At 38.2% G+C, this 22928-nt stretch overlaps 1 protein-coding gene across 1 annotated transcript in view; it reads left to right on the forward strand.

Moving 5' to 3' along the window:
- The window catches only part of zc3h15 (zinc finger CCCH-type containing 15), a 32606-nt gene extending 12165 nt beyond the window's left edge, over positions 1 to 20441 (forward strand). The window contains exons 4-10 of the mRNA XM_060827982.1: positions 2697 to 2849; positions 5840 to 5925; positions 9757 to 9936; positions 11195 to 11341; positions 11441 to 11539; positions 11613 to 11766; positions 19528 to 20441. Of these exons, the coding sequence (XP_060683965.1) occupies positions 2697 to 2849; positions 5840 to 5925; positions 9757 to 9936; positions 11195 to 11341; positions 11441 to 11539; positions 11613 to 11766; positions 19528 to 19703 (995 nt within the window). The 3' untranslated portion in view covers positions 19704 to 20441. The remainder of the gene's footprint in view (positions 1 to 2696; positions 2850 to 5839; positions 5926 to 9756; positions 9937 to 11194; positions 11342 to 11440; positions 11540 to 11612; positions 11767 to 19527) is intronic.
- The last annotated feature ends 2487 nt before the right edge of the window (positions 20442 to 22928 follow it).

The following is a 22928-nucleotide window of genomic DNA, read 5'->3' on the forward strand; positions in this document are numbered from 1 at the left end:
AGACTCAGCTTCTCCAGTCCAACCATGGAATTGAAGTCCCTCATCCAGGGATTGGATCTTATAAATCTTGTCTGCACCCTTTATGTTGCCATTAGGTCCTTCCTAAAATACATTGTTCCAAATTGGACCCAATCTTCCAGTTGAGTTGAAATCACAGTTTGATAAATGATCATTGTGAACTCACTGCGTTTGCTTTTGACGCTCCACTTTGTAAGGAATGAGGTCTTGTAATGCCTTTTTAAACAGTTTACAAACCAGTTTATATACAGACCTTTTGGTTCTGTACCCTTGATTTAGTATAGTCTCCTCATTCTTCCTAACAAAATGTACCACCTCTCACTGCATATTAGTGTCCACCCATCCTATTAGTCAGTATTTGTCCACTGAAGTCAACTGTTATCCTGCTCACAACCTGCATGTCAAAGTCTAGATCATTAATGTTTATCAAGCAAAGAATTCCTGTTATCACCCAGTTAACCACCTTGTTTCTTCAGCCTGGAAAACAACTGTTCATTATCTATGTCCTGTCGACTTTGCATTTATGCAGCCACTCCCCCCAAAAAAAGTTTTACCTTTGCTAGCAAGTCAATTATGTGGCATCTTGTCAAAATCTGTTGAGTCATGTGGTGCTGTTTATTTGTCTCTGGCTGAACTTCCAGAACTGAATGCAGGTTTTGGAGCAAGATGGACTGAGGGAACTTGTGCACAATTTGACTGGTCCCCTTTGGCTGCCAGGCACATTCAAAATCATACTGTCCATGATACACTCCATCTTGCAAGTTGTCTGCATTGACTCCATTTGTACATGCTGAAGAAATCTTGGTGCTGTAACTGATGCCCCTCCCTGTATATATGGTTCTCCAGGACACTAAGCATCCTGGAATTCTCACTCAGTAGAATGTGTATTGTGGTCTGGGGTACCCTGCCACATCTCTTTATTTGGCCAATTGAAGTAAGTAATAAACTAAATACTGTATCTTAAAACTGAAACTCTTAGCAACCAATACACACTCTAATTAAGTCACTTCTGTTTTTTATTACTTTGCTCCCTGACACTTACCTTTCATTCCAACCTGCTGCTCAGACCAGAACTTCAAGTATGCTCTCACCCTCCAGACTTTCCAAACAAGCTATCAATTCCCTAATATCCATTGATTTCACATGATTCCTTTATTGATTTATTCTCATTCTGTCATCTGCTGACTCCAAGCCGCCACTTTTTTTTTTACCTGTTAGTCTCTGGCAGTGTTTTCCCTTGAGCTCACTTTCTCTGACGTGCCCTGTATCTTTCCCAATTATTACACTATCTTTCACTGTCTGTTTCCTACATTGTTTTTTTTTTCTCCTATTTCAGCAGCAACTTCAATACAGCATCGCAGGACATTGGGCCAGCAAGAATAGTGCACCATATCAGTCTGATTCTTCAATTCTTCATAGACCTGCACTGACTTTGGTAGGGAGAGAGATGTTTCAGAAATCAGCTGATGACATTAACTGCATTAATATAAAGGATGTACTAACATCCAGAATCCCCTGCTGCCCCTCCCCCTCCCCAATCAAACGCTAGCCTTAGCCCTAAGAAATGCATATAAACTGTGTGTCATAATGCTGAGAATTCTGGACAATTTTATCACAGAAATAACTTTAACAGAAACAATCTGTTAAATATCCTTCTTAGCAACTGCTGTAGTGCTGGAGTTTTACAACTGACTACATTTGCAACTCCATTTATTTGCATTGGACTGTGTTTTCCTGTGCATGTTTCTATTATTGATTCTAAAAATCTGTTTGCAAATGTTTGGACAGCGATAACACATAATAGTGATTGAGGTCTATCATGTTCTAGTGGAGGAAAATGTTACAGTGACCTTAATGAGGAACTGTAGAAATCATTGCCAAATGTGAACCTTTTGATGAAAATTAAAAAGAGAAACTTTTGAGAAGAAAAACATAGTCAAAAACAAGATCTCCGGAGGAGGAAGAATAAGATTTCATTGCTGACTGTCTTAACTTATATTACTTAGGCCAAGTAATTGAAGATTTCAGTTGTAGAGGATAAATTCTGAAATAGCACTGACTTCCATGTTGGAATATTGAGTAAAATACATTTGCTTTGAGTTGAAATTATTCCTATTCTTAATGGGATAGGTTGGTCAGAATACATCCATATAATATATTCAATTTCATTACAGCTGTGGAAACCTTTTTTGTGTAGTCTCTTTCCAGCGATTGATAGTAATGGAGCAGTGCTTGTGTTGATTTACAGTGACACTTATGTGCATCATTTTGGTTTTTTATTGAAACCACAAAGCAAGAAGGGCATCCCTTCCCCTGTAACTTTTACAGCAGAAGTTTCTGACTCTTTGTACAGTTTCTTCATTCAACAACAAGCAGCAATTTGAAGATAGGGTCCAACTTGTTTTGCTCCTCCATAGTCCTTATCACACAGTTCCCCTTTCAATTTGTAACCAATTTTATTATCTTTAACTTTCTGATGTATTTACTTTGGTGTAAAGTGCATGAAATTCTCAGCTGTAAATGAGCCGCTTGAATTTTCAACAATTCCTTTTTGCTTGGTCTCAGATCCCCAGTGACATTACTGTGTAATTCCAACTAATTAGTATAATGGATAAAAGCATTAAAAAGTCAAGTAGAGTTATGACTGTAAGTTATAACTTGTTTGCTTTCCCTTCTAGGAGCAGATCCCAAATCTGTGGTGTGTGCTTTTTTCAAGCAAGGTCAATGTACTAAGGGTGACAAATGCAAGTTTTCACATGACCTATCCTTGGAAAGGAAGAGTGAGAAGCGCAGTATGTATGTAGATGCACGGGATGAAGAGCTTGTGAAAGGTATGTTGACAAAGCAGAGATTCAATACAAGTTTTTTTTTAAAAGAGTACCTTTTGATTTGATCTTCTCTCAGTTCCCTCTTTTTTGTTTTAAAAAATAAACTATTTGTGAAACGTTTTCAGTGCTTCTAACTGAGCATATTCCAAGAATGTTTTTAAGGGGCAAGCATAGTGATTAATTTGCCTCTACTCATTCAGCCTTTATGATTTCATGCATTAAGTACTATTCTTAATGTGAATTAATTGAGCATTCTAGCAGATTATGCAATAGATAATGAAAGCAAGTGAAGAGCACTTTTTTCATATGCTTAAATCAATAATACCTTCCCACACCAATTACTGCATGATGAGAATGTGATTGAAAGTTCCATTGAGAGACTTGATTTTAGAATGTAGATGTTTTGTAAAAATCCCCTTGAGCTGAAGATGAGGATTGCAGTTTACCTCATGGTGTACCTCTGGATCCATTTTTAATATTGTATGGTATTTAAATTTGATTCTACTTTGTCTGAAACAAAGCAAGTAAAGCAATGTGTTTTATTTCTTTTGCTGTGGACATGCCTAGTAAGAGTTTTATCCAATCTTTCTGCTTGGCATGGATTTATTAATATCTGAAGAAATTCCCACATTACCCTTCTTTGAGGAGAATGTGTTAATATTAAGTGTACTGAAAGTACAATGTACTTTAATTTTAGAGTTGTTATTTGTTCAAAAAGATTCAAACTCCCCACAGTAGTGCAACTTTACTCACTTATTCATGACTTTTTGCTCTAGAATTGAATTAATAGGTAATTTAAAAGAAGCAACTTTGAACTGAGTGAATTGTACCTGCATTGTCTACAAAATCTATTTTGCATTTATTGCAATAAATCATCAACAGTTTTAAGTTAAGAATAAGACTCTGAACTTGTGTTTATTGACCATGATTAGATATCTCAGCATGATGGTATTTGTATTTTGGCAATGTACAGTGAAATGCCACTTTTATCCAAACTGTCTCATTAAGTCTGTATTGTGCATTACCAGATAACCAGAGCAAGTTCTTCTGTCAAAAATAATTTTGCAAGAAGGACTTCAACTTTTATTTTGGGAGTGTTGTATTTGTATTGCACTGAAATATAGTATTTTCAAGACAATGTATTTCTTGGTGACAGTTGTCATTCTTTAACTTCAGTGTAAATCTATATATTTATATAATACAAATTGGAATTATGATTTATATTTTTCACATGAATTATTTAAATTGAGTTACTTTTACTGTGATGTATAGTGAGGCAACATCAGCAGCAGAGAGTTGTATGACTGGTTAATGTTTGATTCTGTTGGGTTGAGGGAGTTGACTGACGTATCATAATTTGTATCTTTACACAACGTTCTGTAAAGAACTTAGTCCTTTGGTACTTTTATCACTCCCCTCCAAAGCTTGGCTTCATAGCTGAAAGGTTGCAGCCATAAAGCAATTTGAACTTGTATTGCACAGAATGATTCCCATGAATTGATAACGCTTAAAAAGGTATGATTTTCTAATGACTAGCTGGAAGACTCACTTGACACGATTGCACATAATTCAGATCAAATATACTGTGAACTACAGAAAAATGTCTTAAGGCATTTATCAAATGTCCAGAAAAATTCTGCTCCCCAGTTGTATTTTACTCCATTCTCAAGGAACCAGTCCAGAGCTATTTTCAGATCCTGTTTTGTTTATTTTTGGTAAGAAAACCACTGACTTTCATGGTGTCTATTATCCTGAAACATCCTCCCACTAATTAAAGCTAGATGAACCTTCTGCATTTTCATTAATTTTCTTTATTCAATTTCAGCACAAGCTCCCAACGCATTCTGCATGATAAAGCAGAGAAACTAGTTGTTCCCTTCCCCGTGCCCCCCATATTCTGCTTGATGAACAACCGAAACTAGCTGCTCACTTTTGTTCACCCCCCTGCCCTGCAGATTCTTACAGACTGCTCAATATTGTCAGCCAGTACTACACTGGCTTTCTCTGGACAGTTTCCTTCAGACCCCACTCCACAGCAACTCATACCCAGACAGAAATGTTTATTAACTATCTTCTAAATTCCCGTTGTTTGCTTTCAAATTAGGCAGACAGTTATTGCTGTTCATTAAGCTTTGCGTTCCTAAGACCTCCTGAGTACAAACACTCTATCCACTGTTGGTACAACTGCTCTGGCCATTGTTAACCAGTTTGAATGCCATCTGGGTCTTGCTAATATGTTAATCTGGGTCTTGCTGATCTTTTGATGAGCAAGCTTCTGGTTTACCAAATAAGAGTTAGGATCAGGTATGTTACATTTTATTATTTAATTCTTCTCCTAACTAAGCCAGCCCCGAACCATATATTTCTTCTATATCTTTCTTCTATCAGTTTCTCATAATGGTATTACAATTATTTTGCCAATTGTGTAACATTAATATTTAGTAAAACAATCCAATTTGTTCATGTCCTGCAGCAGTGGAATACTGATTTTTTTTTTCTATCAATAGTTAAGGACAGTAACAGAGTAGTAATGTTACAGAACAAGAGTAATATAAGTTTAAAGTAGTTAGTAATTCTGAATTTAAAAAAGCTATAATAAAGATTGTGATGAAATCCTATCTGATTCCCTCATCTCCCTTCAGGAGAGACAACCTGCATTCCTTCTCCTGTCTGCCTGACATTGGTTTGTGATTCCATCTTAACTGCCCGATTGAAATAACCAAGTACGTTACCCAGTTTCTAGGGCAATTAGGGATGAACAATAAACACTGGCCTAACCAGTAATAAACTCATTCCAAGCATGCAGTTTTGTTTTCCACACAATGACTTAATGTTGTGTAGTTATTGAGCCTTGCTGCGTCAAATTCCTAATTGATTTTCCATTTTCTACATTTTACTGAAATCACCTTTTGGACAGTGCTCCATCCCATTTGAAGTGCAATTAATGAACTGGGTTTATCTAATTGAAATCAAATGTTAATTTTTTTTCTTAGACACAATGGAAAATTGGGATGTGAGAAAACTGGAAGAAGTTGTACAAAAAAAGCATGGTGATGCAGAACAGAAGAAAACTGTAATAGTAAGTACACTATTAGGAAGTCCAGTGTGCAGTGCTGATGCAGAGGCACTCAACATTGATTCAAAATTTTCCAGCACTTCAGTGATACAATGTGGCTAATGCTGTGCAGCATAATTCACTGTTGTGACACAGAATTCAAATTTTGGTGGTGCAAGTGCAGACAACATAGACAGTATTCCTTCTATTGCAGAATGGGTGTTTTGTTAGCATTATTTAAAGAATAATGCATCCAAATTACTAATAAGATTTGTTGGAAATTTTATTGCATGTTGCAGTACTTTGAGCTGTTTTGAAGGTATGAAGAATTTCTATTTTATCAGTGTGTTGCTGAATTCTGTTTGAGGGTGAAGAGGTATTGTAAGGATTAGGTGACAAGTCCATGCCCAGGCTACACCAGGAATGGAGAAGGAGTGGCAGTGTCTTTAGATCTGCAGGATGTAGGCAAATGGAGCAGATACTATGCAGAGATTAAGCTGACTGCTATAGCCTTTGCCAAGTTGGAATCTATTTTCTAGTCTTGTCAGAAGGCTATATTATAGGACAGCTGGTTAACATCTTATATTTGCATGTTCATCAGTGTCCACTTGGGTGCTTCCCCACTGAGATCATTACATGAGTTCTGTTCAGTAGTATTGACCTACAATTTATTTCACCTATCGACTGTTAAGAGAACCTTGATATGGGCTTATAAACAACCAAGCTATGCGCAGTGCTAGTATCTAATTGGTAGCTAAGAAACAGGTCAGTAACGGGGTTTTTCATTAGTACGGTGCTGTTCCATTTTTATTTCTGCCTATACTGCACCTGGGTGGTCAGCATATCATCCTTGCTGTAAATCAGGAACTCCAGGTTCATACATTTGGCAACTTTCTATTCATTATCAGAAAGTAAGGTGATGTCCTTGGTGCAAGAAGGGACATAAAGGAGGAACATGCTCTTATCCTCAATGTTCTCAACAATGTTGTATACTGTGGTATCCCAATCACTGCAGTCCCTTGATTTGGAAACCCGTCTCCCCTGAGTGAAATTCACATGACTTTCTTCTGCCAGTTCTGCTTTAATTTTTTTACTTGTTGTTTTGCTGGGTTCATTTGCTAGGCCATTATTTATTGCTTTTGAGCTGTTGTATGTCACCTTTCCTGAAAGAAAGAGGGCTAATGGTCTGTGTCTGGATGATGTCAGCATTTTTCTTACAATTTATTTGGATAATGTGCCAGCAAAGCTGAAAGCTGGAGGAATTTGGAAGCCATGCAGGTGGATTGACTGTTAATGCAAGTTCTGGGTATTAATGGAAGGGGTTTAATGGGGAGAACAGGAAAGAAAACTGGTGCAAATAAGATGTTGATTGGGTCTGAGGTTCACTGCAGAGTATGGGAACTTGGTAATCTGGTGAGAAAGTGTCATGTAAGGCTACATTCACTGTTGAATTGTTGGTCTTTTTGTTTCACTGCTGGATAATCCTTGGATCCAGCTACAAGGCATTTACAATCTTGGTTGTCTGCTCCAAATCCATTCTTGAACACCACCTCTTCCTTTTTCTCCTTTTTTATTCTTCTTCTTGTCGTCCTTTTTCTCCTCCCTCTTCCCTCTCACCCTGGCCAAAAAAAAACACCCTCTCTGCCCTAATGATCAATTTATTATGATATAACATGTCTATTCTCGGAAGAGCAGACTAGCTGTGTTTGCCTGACCTGCTAACTGACTGCGGTGGAATTTGGAGAAATTATCAATCGATCAATCAGTGGATCAACTCAGCTAAGCACTTAATCATGTCATTGAGGTTGATGCAACAAGTTTGGATGTTAACTGCCTTCATCAGTGGAACTTCAATGACGAGCAGATGTCCTGCTTTTTAAGTGCCAACACCAGTTCTTTTGCACCTCTTGAAGACTGTCAGGGTGGTTGACTCACTTGGCTAAATGGCTGGTATGTGGTTCAAGATTGTATTTAACAGCAGGATTTCAGTTCCTGTTTGGTTGAGTCAGACTTTAGACCTGCATCGTTCACTTGCCTCTGAGTGTGGAAAGAAGTGTGTGGTGAACCAACACTGGAAAAAAAACTATCAAGAAAATTGCTTAGCATGAGGCATCAATAAACAGTCGGCCAAGGATTGCCCTTGGACAAAGCACCCTTGATATGTCATGATAGGGGAAAAAAAAGTCTCTATCACACTAGGCATCAGAAGCTCCCTGCGGGAAGGGGTGTGATTTGATGAAAGTTTGTTTTTAAAGTTTGCTTGATTTTTCAGTATTATTAGTATCAGACCACAACTGTCACAGATGTTTGTTGTGACTGAAGTTAGCTCATCTTAGTCATACAGAGGTACTCATTACATTTGTCTTCATGTTTGTACTTGGAGGAAGATTGGCCTTCCAGGAAATTTGTGTATGTGTACATTTGGTTAATCTTAACAGTTTCCAGTATAGAATTGGTTATGTAATGCCAAAGCTGCAAAGGTTTTGAAGAATTAGAATAGTTACTACTTTTGCAGATGTTGTAGAAGGATCTGGTGGCAATTCCTACTTTGGGAAGGAAAATGAGAAAACTGTTTTCCCCATTTTTATTTCTTCCAGTACCTCTGAGTTACACTAGTTCCATTCCAAATGAGAGAGAACTTACCTTTACTTAATGGAGCAAAACCCATTTCAGTTGCTTTTAAATAAGTATAAATTTTGATATGCAATTTGTTATCATATTTTGATATTTAAGATTAGATCACATGGAATATAAGGTGAACTAGCCATTTTGATACAGAACTGGCTCAAAGGTAGGAGACAGGGTGGTGGGGGAGAGTTGCTTGTCAAACTGGAAGTCTGTGACCAGCGGTATGCCACAAGGATTGGAGCTGGGTCCACTGCTTTTCGTCATTTAAGTGATTTGGATGTGAACACAGGAGGTACGGTTAATAAGTTTGCAGATGGACCAAAATTGGTGTACTGGACAACAGAGGTTTCCTCGGAGTACAAGGGGACCTTGATCAGGTAGGCTGATGGGCAGATGGAGTTAATTTAGATAAATGTGAGGTGCTGAATTTGGGGAGGGCAAATCAAGGCAGGACTTATACACCTTAATGATAAGGTTCATGGTTCCTTTAAAGTGGAGTACCAGGTAGACAGGATAGTGAAGAAGGCGTTAGTATGCTTCCCTTCATTATTCGGTGCATTTGAGTGTCGGCGTTGGGAGGTCATGTTGCCGCTGTACAGGACATTGGTTAGGTCACTATTGAAATACTGCTTGTAATTCTGATCTTGCTCCTACAGGAAGGCTGTTGTGAAATTTGAAAGGCTTCAGAAAAGATGTACAAGGATGTGCCAGGGTTGGAGGATTTGAGCTGCAGGGAGAGACTAAACAGGCTAAGGCTATTTTCCATGGAACATCAAAGGCTGAGGGGTGACCTCAGATGTTTATAAAACTAAGGGGCATGGATAATGTGAATAGCCAAAGTCTTTTCCAAGCAGCGAGGGAGGCTAAAGCTAGTGGGCACAGGTTTAAGGTAAGTGGGGAAAGATATAAAAGGGACTTAAGTGGCAATATTGTCATGAAGAGACTGATGCATGTATGGAATGAGCTGCCAAGGAAGTTGTGGAGGCTGGTAGAATTACTATATTTCAGCAAGCGTCTGAATGGGTATATGATTAAAAAGGGTTTCGAGGGATATGGACCAAATACCGCTAAATGAGACTAGATTAATTTAGGATATCTAGTTGGCATGGATGAGTTGAACTGAAAGGGTCTGTTTCCAAGCTGTCCAACTCTGACTGTAAAAAGTGTATTTAAGAGTTGACTTGTATTAGAAGAGTTGATTAGATCTTTGTGTTATTCCATTGTTAGGTATGTAAATATTTCCTTGAAGCCATAGAGAATAACAAATATGGCTGGTTCTGGGTCTGTCCTGGAGGAGGAGACAGCTGTATGTACCGCCATGCCTTACCACCAGGCTTTGTATTGAAGAAAAACCAGAAGAAAGAAGTAAAGGAAGAAATTTCACTAGAAGACTTAATAGAAAAAGAGGTAATGGAAGAGTGTTTTCTGTAACTTATACTCACCATTAGCTTTAAGGCACTCATGAAGACTTCACTTATTTATATACAAGTTGTTCGGATGTTTGTTTATCTCTGGAGTATCCGCTTTCTTTACTTTAGTTATTCATCTAAGTGTTAATATTGTAGAAAAAGTTTGAGCCAAGACCCGTCAGAATTTTCCACCGTTTACATAGCCTAAGATAGGAGTATGATGGCATTAGTGCTCCCAGAATAACACTCAACAAGCCAACCACCTTCAAGGACTGTTTTTTTTATACTGCTGGCAGCAGACTCTGCATTGGCAGGAGTAGAAGATTGTGGTTGCAGAATGTACTACAGCAGCTCTCGAAGCTTAGTTTGCCAGTGTGTCTTCCTTACCTACCTAAAATACCAGAAAGCATGATATCATAGAATGCCATCAGCTCAAGTTTTACCTCTGGTCACAAGTATACTGAATTGCACATATTTCCACTCATACATTTTTGCATTTGAAAAAGGTTGCCTCAAACACCATCTTAGGAACAACATCAGCAGAAGGACTTCAGTCCAACACTCCTCTGCTTCTCAGCGCCAGAGACCCGGGTTCAATTCCTGCCTCGGGCAACTGTCTGTGTGGAGTTTGCACATTCTCCCAGTGTCTGTGGGGGTTTTCTCCGGGTGCTCCAGTTTCCTCCCACAGTCCAAAAATATGCAGATTAGGTGAATTGGCCATACTAAATTGCCCATAGTGTTAGGTGAAAGGGTAAATGTAGGGGAATGGGTGGGGGTGGGTTGCTCTTCGGAGGGTCATTGTGGACTTGTTGGGCCAAAGGGCCTGTTTCCACTCAAAGTAATCTCAAAAATCACCTGGGATTTCACAATAGATACATTTTTTCTTAAGTTTCCAGTGACACACAAACAAACATCTTTGAGCACTTAAGGTTTCAATTGGTGGTGAGGTATATGCTGTTTTTACTTTATATTCAAAAATCCTAAATATCAGGATAAAATAAAAATATAACGATAACTTGAGCTTTCATTTCTGTTGAAAGCAGTGTTGCACTACATATCCTAACCACATGGTGACGCTAAATATTTAAAAATCTATTCGGCATGTCTATTGAATTGCAATAAATTCATTTATATTGAGTCTTAAATGGTTTGAATTACCTTGAATTCTTAGCTCTGTAACAAGGTCAAACTTGCACCTGTTACTCCCCAACATTGGAACAAAAGAGTAAATTATGATGTTGCCTTTAAATTTTAAGCGAGCAGCTTTGGGGCCGGATGTAACCAGAATCACCCTAGAAACCTTCTTGGAATGGAAGAAAAGGAAGAGACATGAAAAATCTGAAAAAGCTCTGCAAGAACTAGAAAAGAGAAAAGCAGATTTTAATGCTGGCAAAGCCTTTGGTGTATGTAGAATTTTTTTTGTTCTTTACCATTTATTGAAATGTTTGCTCTCATGCTAAATTCAAAAGATGCTTGATTATAAACCTACTTTCCATATGTAGGTGAGTGGTCGTGAAATCTTTGAATTTCGACCTGATTTGATTAGTGCCGATGATGAAGAAGCGGATGAAACGCAGTACACACAAGAACAAGGCGAAGAGGTAATTCCAACTGCACAGAATAACCACTTTGTTACTGTCATTATAAATTTTTGACTGACTTTCTTAATTTCAGGTTGAAGAGACAGTACAAGTCAATGACATTGACATTTCCCGGTTTGTGCCAATAGAGATAAATAATACTGGCATTACAGTGTCTACTGGATTTGAACGGATGGGTGCAACACATTCTGCAAGTTTACCTAAAGAAATGTCTAGTGATACTGATGGTAAGTGCTGGAGTCCAGAAGTATTTTTATTCGCATACTAAATGTCTTATTTAAAGTGCACCTGTAACAATAGCCAAAATGGGAAGAATTAGCTTATTGCAAGTTTTCCGAGGCCAAATTCTAAAATTTGAGGTTAATTTGAATTATATGTAATCATTTGTATGCAATTAGTTTAAACTTTAGTTCCTTCATACGTTGCATTGAATTGGCTATTTCATTTTGTTCTATATAATTGACTTTGCATGAAAAAACTTGAATTTATATAGCGCTTTGCATGAGCATTTGACTTCTTAACATGCTATACAGTCAATGATATGTACTCAATGTTGCGATGTAAAAAAACAGTTCGTATGCACACAGCAAACTTCCACAGGCAGCAGGATGATAATGATCAATTAAACTTTTGAGATACTCGTTGAACAATAAGTATTGGTCAAAATAATGTGAGTAATACCCTTGGTGTTCTTCAGAACCTTTGACAATTACTTAGACGGGGGTCATATTTTAATATCCTGTCCAAAAGAATACACCTTTGTCAATGCAGTTATCAATTAGAGTAACAGCTTTGGGTTTTGTGCTTAAACAGCTGAAGTCATCTTGAACCTGGGATCTTGTGACTGTCTTAAATGCTGTCAGCTGAGCCAGGGTTGAGAAGTACCAATACTAACTTTTCTTCTAAGGAATATTGCTTTTGGTTGCATAGATTTTAGAAGTCTATTTTAAATAAACATAAAATTAGAATCATAAAATGATTATGGCACTGGTGTAGGCCACTCAGCCTACAGTTTATGGAATCAGAACTCACGCTATTCATAGCCCTGCACCATAGCATTTTAATGATTGTGCTTCAAAATTAATTAAAGGTAAAAACATACTTGAAAGTGGCAGCATTATTAGAATTGCTTTAATTGCAAAACAATGCAAATTATACATAAGGTAATGGAAGTTCCCAGATATTAACCAGAAGGTTCCATGAAAATTGATTTTTATTTAAACGATGCATTACATCAATACATTCCTGAATGTGCATTGTGCACTTGAACAAGTTGAGAAGTTGATGAAAAATGGGAAAACAGCACAGTCCTGCAATGTTTCCCCCAACTCTGGGATCTCAGTTATCAGAGGTCAGTAACTATCTCATACAGTTAGAAAATTGCATTCTGTCAAACCTATGACTGTCAGACTTTCGGCACAGAAAACTCTTAAATTTTAGTTTTTGAGGTTCAGGAGTTGTGGGTATGCTGGAATGTGAAAAAAGCAGTTGGTTAAACTTGTAGAATTAGAACTGTTACATGAAAAATAAGTTTACAGAGATGTGTAAAAATAATTCTAAGCATGAACTGAGTTTGTGTGGCCAAATAAAAGCACCAGCAGTGAAAAGAAAATATTATACAAATTAATAGACACTCAGCAGTGAAGTAATTTTCATTTCATTCAACAGGGCAAGATCATGAACAAATTTGAAAAATTAAGGCAAGGATTCATGTGACATGGTTTGTTGGTGTAGTTCAGTAAGGATGGGAATTCCAGGCAAATTGGGTAAAGTAGGACAACAGAGCTTTGAATTTGATTGGCATTAACAAAGGATGCACAATGGGTTGCCTTGGAGATTAGAAAGATGCAAGCCCAGGTTTGATTGATTGGACTTGACGTGTGTGTGCATGTGCAATGTAGCAAGAGAAGTCATTGTTTTGATGAAGAAGTTTGATATGAAGTAAATGGAGAGGTGCTATAATGGTCAACTCTATCAAATACAGCAGATCATTCAATAATGTAATCAGCTATTAGTTTGACTGTCACCACTGCAGTCTAATGGAACCATTAAAATAGCAGTATAAAATATCCTGAAATATTGCCTTTGTTGATTTTCAAGTCGAAGGAAACTATAAGCTTGATAGCCTAACATCTGTTGTAGGGATCTTGCCAGAATCCATTATTTAGGAGATTGGAGCAGGGTGCTTAGAATATCACAATTTGATTAATCATTGTCAGCAAAGCTCTGTAACAAGGAAATGTTTAATCTGAACATTTTTGACAACGCAACATTTACTTTGATAAAGTACCAGTAGATAGAGGAGTACCAGTGGATGTGGTTTGCTTGAATTTCCAAAAGGCAGTGAACAAGGTGCCACATCAGGAGTTGCTGCATAATGTGAGAATCTATAGTATAGCTGGTAATATAGTGTGGATAAAGGGCTGCCTAGCTAACAGGCAAGTTGGCACTATTGGAGTACCACAGGGATCAATGCTTGGCCCTTAGCTATTGACAACCTGTCGTTGATTTGGACAGTGGACCAAATGTGTAAGATAACTAGATTTGCTGACAGTACCAAATAGATGGAAAGGTAAGTTTGTTATGGTACAGAGGGATCTGGATGAACTGATAGGTCAAATACAAAGTTAGTATATTGGTATATCAAGTTATTTGGCAGTTAGAATGTTGTTTATTGAAAAGGAAAGGGAAGTTTTACTGCAGCTTTTGAATTTTGGTAAGACCACATCTGGGATACTGTGTGTAGTTCTGGTTTCCTTTTTGAACAAACTCAGTTGCAATAGTAGTAGTTCACAAGATTCACATAAGTCATTTTTGGGATGAAGGAATTGTTTTATAAGTTGAACAGGCTAAGCTTATATTCATTGGAGTTTGGAAACCTGAGAGGTGATCTTATTGAAGCATATTGATTTCTCAGTGTATCCTTCTCACTGCATTGGGAAAGCAGCCAACTTAATCAAAGACCCCTCCCACCCTAGTTCTACTCTCTTCCATCCTCTTCCGCCTAGCAGAAGATATAAAAGTTTTAATACATGTATGAGCAGAATAAAGAACAGCTTCATCCTATTATCAGATTTTTGAACGAACCTGTCAAATGTTAATTCTGATCTATATCTCCCTAAACCTTCTCTGTGGTTGTAACATTGTATTCTGCACTTTGGTTTGCTACCCTGGTGCATTTTGTACACTACGATCTGCCTGTATAGCATGCAAGACCACATTTTTCAGTATATCGTAAGTACGTGTGACAACAACAAATCAAATGAAAAGAGAAATTGCTGAAGCAACTCAGCAGGTTCAACAGCATTTGTTTTTATTTGTTTCTGATCTCCAACCTCAGTTGGAGAGCACAAAAGTTTTATTACACTGAAGATCTTATGGAGACTGAATCGGATGGATACTGGGTTGATATTTGCCCTTTTGAAAGGGGCATAGTTTAAGAACAAGATGCAATTCTCTTACGGCAAATGAAGGTTGTTAGAGACTGGAATTCTGTTCCTTAGAAGATACGGAAGCTGGTTCTTTAAAATTATCCAAGGTTGCGTTAGAGTTTTTGATAGTGAAAAGAATTGAGGGTTTTGGGGTGCAGACAAAAAGTGGAGTTGAGATGGCAATCAAATGAATCAGATCTTATGGAATAGTGCAGCAAGCTTAAAGGGCCAACTGGCCTACTCTTGTTCTGTATTCATCTGGGCTAAATTTTATTTTGCCACATCAGCACCACCTAATATTTTGTAAACTTGCGATTAAGTTTTTGTGGTTTTACAGTTTAATGGCTCGATTTAAAATGCTGGTTATAAACTACTGAATAAATTGTGGTTTACTAACATGGAGAAAAAAGTGCTGAATTATTGGCTGAGTTCGACCATTTGATGTTGTATAAGCTAAAAATCTTTATCTGCCAAAGGTTACTTGAGTCCAAGTCAGTTTCCAGGAGCATAGAATTCAGTTTCATTGCGGATGTAGCTTGTGTCCCACAATTTGGAGAGGAGCATTAGCTTAACCCATTGCTCTTCAAATGCTTACCACAGTTTATCAACTGAAACTGTAAATACCTTGTTACTTATGACTATCTGAAATTCTCGATGCAAAAATGATTCTGGGTAATCCAAGATGGAGAACAGGAAAAATTTCTGGCTGTAACAGGCTGCTCCTTTTTGGTTTTGAGGCATTTTAGGTATTGGAGGTGATTTCCTCACATTCCGGAAACAGCAATTACTGTTTTACATGCTGTTGCAATTGTTTTGGAACTTTTGGAGGAAAAAAGTCCAAGCAACAGCACTTTTTAAAGGGAGGAAGACAGATAAAGGCAGCAAGCACACGGTTTGTAAGGGAGAGAGAAAGAAAACCCACATGGCTAACTGACACAGCAGTGAATATGCGTAGTTACTGTCTTTGCTGTTTGAATTAATGTGCTGCTGGACATCAGTATATCTAGGAAAACTTGACAAACAGCGAAATTCACAACTGATCTTGGAGGAACCTGTTTGGGAGAGGTCACGGCACAAAAACAGATAAGTAAATAGTTTTAAGTATAGGCTTGCTGTAAATCTACATTAGTGAGTACAGTGGGTTGTTTCTTGAATAAAGCAGAGAACAAGATAGGACTGATTAATTTAATTGCATTTATTTCAATGCAAGAGGCCTAACAGGGAAGGCAGATGAACTCAGCATTGTTAGGAACATGGGACTGGGATATCATCGCAATTACAGAAACATGACTCAGGGATGGACATGACTGGCAGCCTAATGTTCTAGGATACAAATGCTACAGGAAGGATAGAAAGGGAGGCAAGAGAGCAGGGGGAGTGGCGTTTTTGATAAGAGATAGCATTACAGCTGTATTTAAGGAAGATATCCCCTTAAATACATCCAAGGAAGTTATTTGAGTGGAACTGAGAAATAAGAAAGGGATGATCACCTTATTGGGATTGTATTATAGATCCCCTAATAGTCAGAGGGAAATTGAGAAATGAAGTTATAAGGAGATCTGTTATCTGTAAGGATAATAGGGTGGTTATGGTAGAGGATTTTAACTTTTCAAACATGGACTGGGACTGCCGTAGTGTTAAGGATTTAGATGGAGAGGAATTTAAGAGCGTACAAAAATTTTTGAGTCAGTATGTGGATGTATCTACTAGAGAAGGTGCAAAACTTGACCTGCTCTTGTGAAATAAGGCAGGGCAGGTGACTGAGGTGTCACTGGGAAGAGCACTTTGGGGCCAGCAACCATAATTCTATTAGTTTCAAAATAGTGATGGAAAAGGATAGACCACATCTAAAAGTTGAAGTTCTAAATTGGAGGAAGGCTAATTTTGACGGTATTAGGCAAGAACTTTCAAAAGCTGATTGAGTGTAGATGTTCACAGTTAAAGGGGTGGCTGAAAAATGGCAAGCCTTCAGAAATGAGATAACAAGAGTCCAGAAACAGGTGTCTTCCTGTTTGGGTGAAAGGAAAGGCTGGTAGGTGGGGGCAATGCTGGATGACTAGAGAAAGTGAGGTTTGGTTAAGAAAAAGAAGGAAGCTTCTGATAAGTATAGGCAACAGAGACAGAGTGAATCCTGAGATATAAAGGCAGTCGGGGTATACTTAAGAGGGAAATTGGGTGGGGAAAAAGAGGGGACATGAGAGTTTTAGCAAATAGGATTACCACAAATCCAGAGGGTTTGTACAAATACATTAAAAACAAAATGATAACTAGGGAGTGAATAGGATCCCTTAAAGATTAGCAAGGCAGCCTGTGACTGGAGTCACAGGAGATGGGAGAGATACTAAACAAGTATTTTGTATCAGTGTTTACTGTGGAGAAGGACATGAAACATACGGAGTGTGGGGAAATAGATGGTGACATCTTGAAAAATATCCATATGCCAGAAGAGGAAGTGCTGGATGTCTTGAAACACAAAGGTGGATAAATCCCCAGGACCTGATCAGATGTACCCTAGAACTCTGTGGGAAATTAAGGAAGTGATTGCTGGGCCCATTGCTGAGATATTTGTGTCATAGATAGTCACAGGTAGGGTGTTAAAGACTGGAGGTTGGCTAACATGGTACCATTATTTTAAAAAGATGGTAAAGACAAGCCAGGGAGCTATAGACTGGTGAGCCTGACCTTAGTGGTGGGCAAGTTGTTGGAGGGAGTCCTGAGGGACAGGATGTACATGTATTTGGAAAGGCAAGGACTGAATTAGGGATAGTCAACATGGCTTTGTGTGTGGAAATCATGTCTCACAAACTTGATTGTTACTTCTTCAAAAAATTCAAAGAGGATTGATGAGGGCAGAGTGGTGAATGTCATCTAAGTGGACTTCAGTAAGGTGTTCAACAAGGTACCCTATGGGAGACTGGTTAACAAGGTTAGATCTCATGGAATACAGGGAGAACTAGCTATTTGGATACAGAACTAGCTCAAAGGTAGAAGACAGGGTGGTGGTGGGGGGTTGTTTTTCAGACTTGAGGCCTGTGACCAGTGGAGTGCCACAAGGATCGGTGCTGAGTCCGCAACTTTTCATCTTTTATGTAAATGATTTGGATGTGAACGTAGGAAGTATAGTTAGTAAGTTTGCAGATGACACCAAAATTGGAGATATAGTGGAAAGCAAAGAAGGTTACCTCAAAGTACAATGGGATCTTGATCAGATGAGCCAATGGGCTGAGGAGTGGCAGATGGAGTTTAATATAGATAAATGAGATGCTGCATTCTGGGAAAGCAAATCTTAGCAGGACTTATACACTTAATGGTAAGGTCCGAGGGAGTGTTGCTGAACAAAGAGACCTTGGAGTGCAGGTTCGTAGCTCCTTGAAAGTAGAGTCGCAGGTAGATGGGATAGTGAAGAAGGCATTTGGTATGCTTTCCTTTATTGGTCAGAGGATTGAGTACAGGAGTTGGGAGGTCATGTTGTGTCTGTATAGGGCGTTGGTTAGGCCACTTTTGGAATATTGCGCTCAATTCTGGTCTCCTTCCTATCGTAAAGATGTTGCGAAACTTGAAATGGTTTGGAAAATGTGCCAGGGTTGGAGGATTTCAGCTATGGGGAGAGGTTGAATAGGCTAGGGCCTTGGAGCGTCGGAGGCTGAGAGGTGACTTTATAGAGGTTTATAACATCATGAGGAGTGAGGATTGGATAAATAGACAAAGTCTTTTCCCTGCGGTGGGAGAATCCAGAATTAGAGGGCATAGGTCTAGAGTGAGGGAGGAAGATATGAGGGACCTAATGGGCAACTTTTTCATGCAAAGGGTGGTATGTGTATGGCATGAGCTGCCAGAGGAAGTGGTGGAGGATGGTACAATTGCAACATTTAAAAAGCATCTGGATGGGTATATGAATAGGAAGGGTTTGGGAGGATGTGGCAAATGGGACTACATTAGATTGGTCACAAGGGGTGTGGATTGGATAAATAGACAAAGTCAGCACGGACAAGTTGGACCCAAGGGTCTGTTTCTGTGCTGTATGTCTCAGTGACTCTAATTGCTGCCTTTGGTCATTTTTAAATCGAGCTGGAAGAAAATAAATAGTTATGTTCCCCATTCTTAGTTGAAACAACTGGGTTAACTGAATTGAATTAACCTAATTTTTCCTTGGTATAATTTAGCAGATTTATTTTTCTTCGAAATTTTATGTTCAACAGCTAAAATCTATTTTGGTTTATTGGAAAGAAAAGTTTTTTTAAAAAACTGGAAATGTTGAAATCAAATTTGCAAAGAATTATTAAATTAGATTTAATAGAAAATATGCAGGTAATAGAATTTTGACCACAAATATTTGCTTGTTTAACTGCATATTATGATATATATTAGTGCATATACAGTTAGTTTCCCTGAAAGGCTTTTTCGTCAGTTTAACTCTTTAATTCTCTGAATATTTAAATAATGATTAAATTTGTCTTTGCAAAGATGACCAGTTCTGATACTAATTTCTTATCTTTGCCACCTATCCAAATTTTTGTTTTTCACCATAGATACACTTGTACACTTTTATTTTTGCAGAAAATAAATTAGCTGAGGCCTCAGGAGGAGTTGCTAATGGAAGTGAAGATGATAAGCTGGACGGGGAACTAGAAGACAGTCATATCGATGGTGTCCCTGTTGATGAAAATCTCTTCACCGGAGAAGATCTTGATGATTTAGAAGAAGAATTAGATGATTTGGATTTGGAAGATTAAGGAATCTTGGAAACAAAATTTGTTTAGTACAAACTTGGAGATTCAAATTTGAAAGACTTCATATTAAATAAACACCTGACTGATTCCTTCAATGTTTGACCCCCATAGACCTTTCTTGTGCTGTTTTTAAAATATGCAAAAATATGATATATGTTGACCCTTCCCATGGTCACGTATTGCCTTGTAAACCACTTATAGTTGAGATCCACCTTTAGAAAATTGTCCAAAATGAGTAAACAAGTATTTACAAGCATTGCCAATTGTAACTTTGAAATTGAATATTAAAACAGTTATTTATTCTGTTGGGAAGCAAATATTTTAAATGGCTCAAATGTAAATTTTTATTTTGAAGAACGATAGCTATTTCTTTTAAAAATAATGCTTTTGACTCATTATTTTGGACAAGAAAGCTGTTTGAACCACCAAAACACAGGATATGAAATTGATTACTTAAAGAGACAATGTTAATCATTTCAACTCAATAATTCTGAAGATTATTTCTATGTGGAATATTTCTAGTGTGTTGATCCAGGTATTGAAATGCCTAACGCCACATTAAGCAGTGCATCAAGCACCACTGGTGAGTCCCTGGTTTGAGTTTATAATGATGAAGAGTATGAATTGGCAGTGTTACATATTGTACTCCTTGAAATGAATGATGCAGTTACCCAATATTGAAATTTTCCTGGCCATTTATGTCTGTGCAGGTTGTAAATAAAGTGTATTTGAAAAAAAATAGTTTTTGTATAAATCAATTGCTTTCATACACCTTTGCTTTGTCGTGCATTTTATTTTACAAAGTAGTAGAAAATGTTAGATGTACTATTATTTACACAATTTAAAATGCACATGTTCCACAAAATACTGAATACATTATCATGGTTTAAACATAGCAATTTGTCAAGTATGGCGGTTTCTGACCTTTGAATATGAATGACGTGCCTTTCTCTCAAATACAGCAATAAAATATAGTTCAATGGTTCCTTCAATTCTTCTATTTGAAATGATAGCAAATAATGAGTCACATTTTTAGAAAAAAAACAGACAAGTGAGTTTAGTATTTTAAATTTAGACGTGTGTGAAATTGTACTTTTTTACATGTATATGCAAAACATTCACATTTTCATAGAAGCAATAAATAAGGAGGGTTTTCGAGCCCAATCCATTTCACTCGTCCAGGGTACTAACATGGCCATTTCTGTTGTGGGACTTTTTTTAAGCAAATCTAAACCATTAAGTAATGAGCAGGTTAGACCAAGGAGAGCCAATGGATGTTATGTACTTGGACTTCAAGAAGGCCTTTGACATGGTGCTGCACAGGAGGCTGCTGAGTAAGGTAAGGCCCCATGGTGTAAAAGGCAAGATGCTAGCATAGATAAAAGTTTGTCTGACAGAAAGCAGAGGCTGGGGATAAAAGGGTCCTGCTCAGGATGGCAGCTGGTGACATGGTGTTCTGCAAGGCTGCGTTGGGAACAACTTTTCGCTTTAATATATTAATGATCTAGATGAAGGAACTGGGGTATTCTGGCTATGTTTGCAGACCATACAAAGATAGGTAGGGGGCCAGGTAGCATTGAGGAGATGGGGAGACTGCAGAAGGATTTGGACAAGATAGGATGGTGGGCAAAGCAGTGGCAGATGGATTACAATGTGGGAAAGTGAGGTGGTGCACTTGGTAAGAAAACTAGAAACATGAGCTATTTTCTAAATGAGAAAATTCACCAGTCTGAAGTGAAAAGAGGCTTGACTTCTAGTCCAGGATTCTCTCAAGGTAAGTTTGCAGATTGAGTCAGTAATTAGGAAGACAAATGCAATGTTAGCATTAATTTTGGAGAGGACTTTAATATGAAAGCAACAATGTACTTCTCAGTCTCTTTAAGGCTCTGGTCAGGCCACATTTGGAGTATTGTGCTCACTTGGTCCAATATTTAAGGGAGGATGTACTGGTCTTGGAGAGTATTCAGTGGACGTTCACTAGAATGGTCCCTGGAATTAAAAGCTTAACATATGAGGAATGTGGAGAACTCTATGGAGTTTAGAAGGATTGAGGGGAGGATCAGGTGGCTCAGTGGTTTGCACTGCTGCCAGGGACCCGGGTTTGATTCCAGCCTTGGATGACTCTGGAGTATTGTACATTCTGCGTGGGTTTCCTCCAGGTGCTCCAGTTTCCTCCCACAATCCAAAAATGTGCCGGTTAGGTGAATTGGCCATGCTAAATTGCCCATGGTGTTAGGTGCATAAGTTGGATAAATGTAGGGAAATGGGTCTGGGCGGGTGACTCTGTAGAGGGTCGGTGTGGACTTGTTTGGCTGAAAGCTTGTTTCCAAACTGGGCAATCTAATCCAATTGAAACTTACAGAATAATGAATAGCCTGGACAGAGTGGATGTTGGAAAGATGCTTCCACTGGTAGAAGAGACTAGGATCTGAGGGCACAGTCTTAGACTAAAGGGGAGACCTTGTAGAACAGATAAAAAGAAACTTCTTCAGCTAGAGTGGTGAATCTATGGAATTCACTGCCACAGAGAGCTTTGGGCACCAGGTCATTGAGGATATTTAAGACAAAGATGAAAAGATTCTTGATTATCAAGGGTTACTAGGAGAATGAGGTTGAGAAGCTTAGGAGGAGAAAGTGAGGACTGCAGATGCTGGAGATCAGAGCTGAAAATGTGTTGCTGGAAAAGAACAGCAGATCAGGCAGCATCCAAGGAGCAGGAGAATCGACATTTCGGGCATGAGCCCTTCTTCAGGATGTTGCCTGACTTGCTGCACTTTTCTAGCAACACGTTTTCAGCAGTTGAGAAGCTTATCAGCCATGATTGAATGACAGAGCAGATTTGATGGGCTGAATGGCCTAAATTCTGCTCCTACGTCTAATGGTTAACTTTTAGTTTTTCACAGTTGATGGACTTCTTGTATTTCCATCATTTTTTTTGTTTGTTTTAAATAATCTGGACAGCATCTAGTTCATTAGTCTTTGTAATTTATTCTTTGCACTTCAACCCAGCTAATGAACCTCTAAATTTGAGTTAATTGCAAGGGAAATCAGGTATAAAAGTCAGTGACAGGTGATGAGGAGTCAATAGTATGAAAGAAAAGCTTTACTCATTCTCGCCAATCTGCCTGCTGCAGATGTATCTATCAATGCCCATATCAGTAAGTGGCAACTGCACAGACCTCAGGGAGACAAAGTTCCATTTTGTATTGCAAATGTGCTCCAATGTAT

Source organism: Hemiscyllium ocellatum, chromosome 7 (assembly GCF_020745735.1).
Source record: "Hemiscyllium ocellatum isolate sHemOce1 chromosome 7, sHemOce1.pat.X.cur, whole genome shotgun sequence".
Classification (NCBI taxonomy): domain Eukaryota; kingdom Metazoa; phylum Chordata; class Chondrichthyes; order Orectolobiformes; family Hemiscylliidae; genus Hemiscyllium; species Hemiscyllium ocellatum.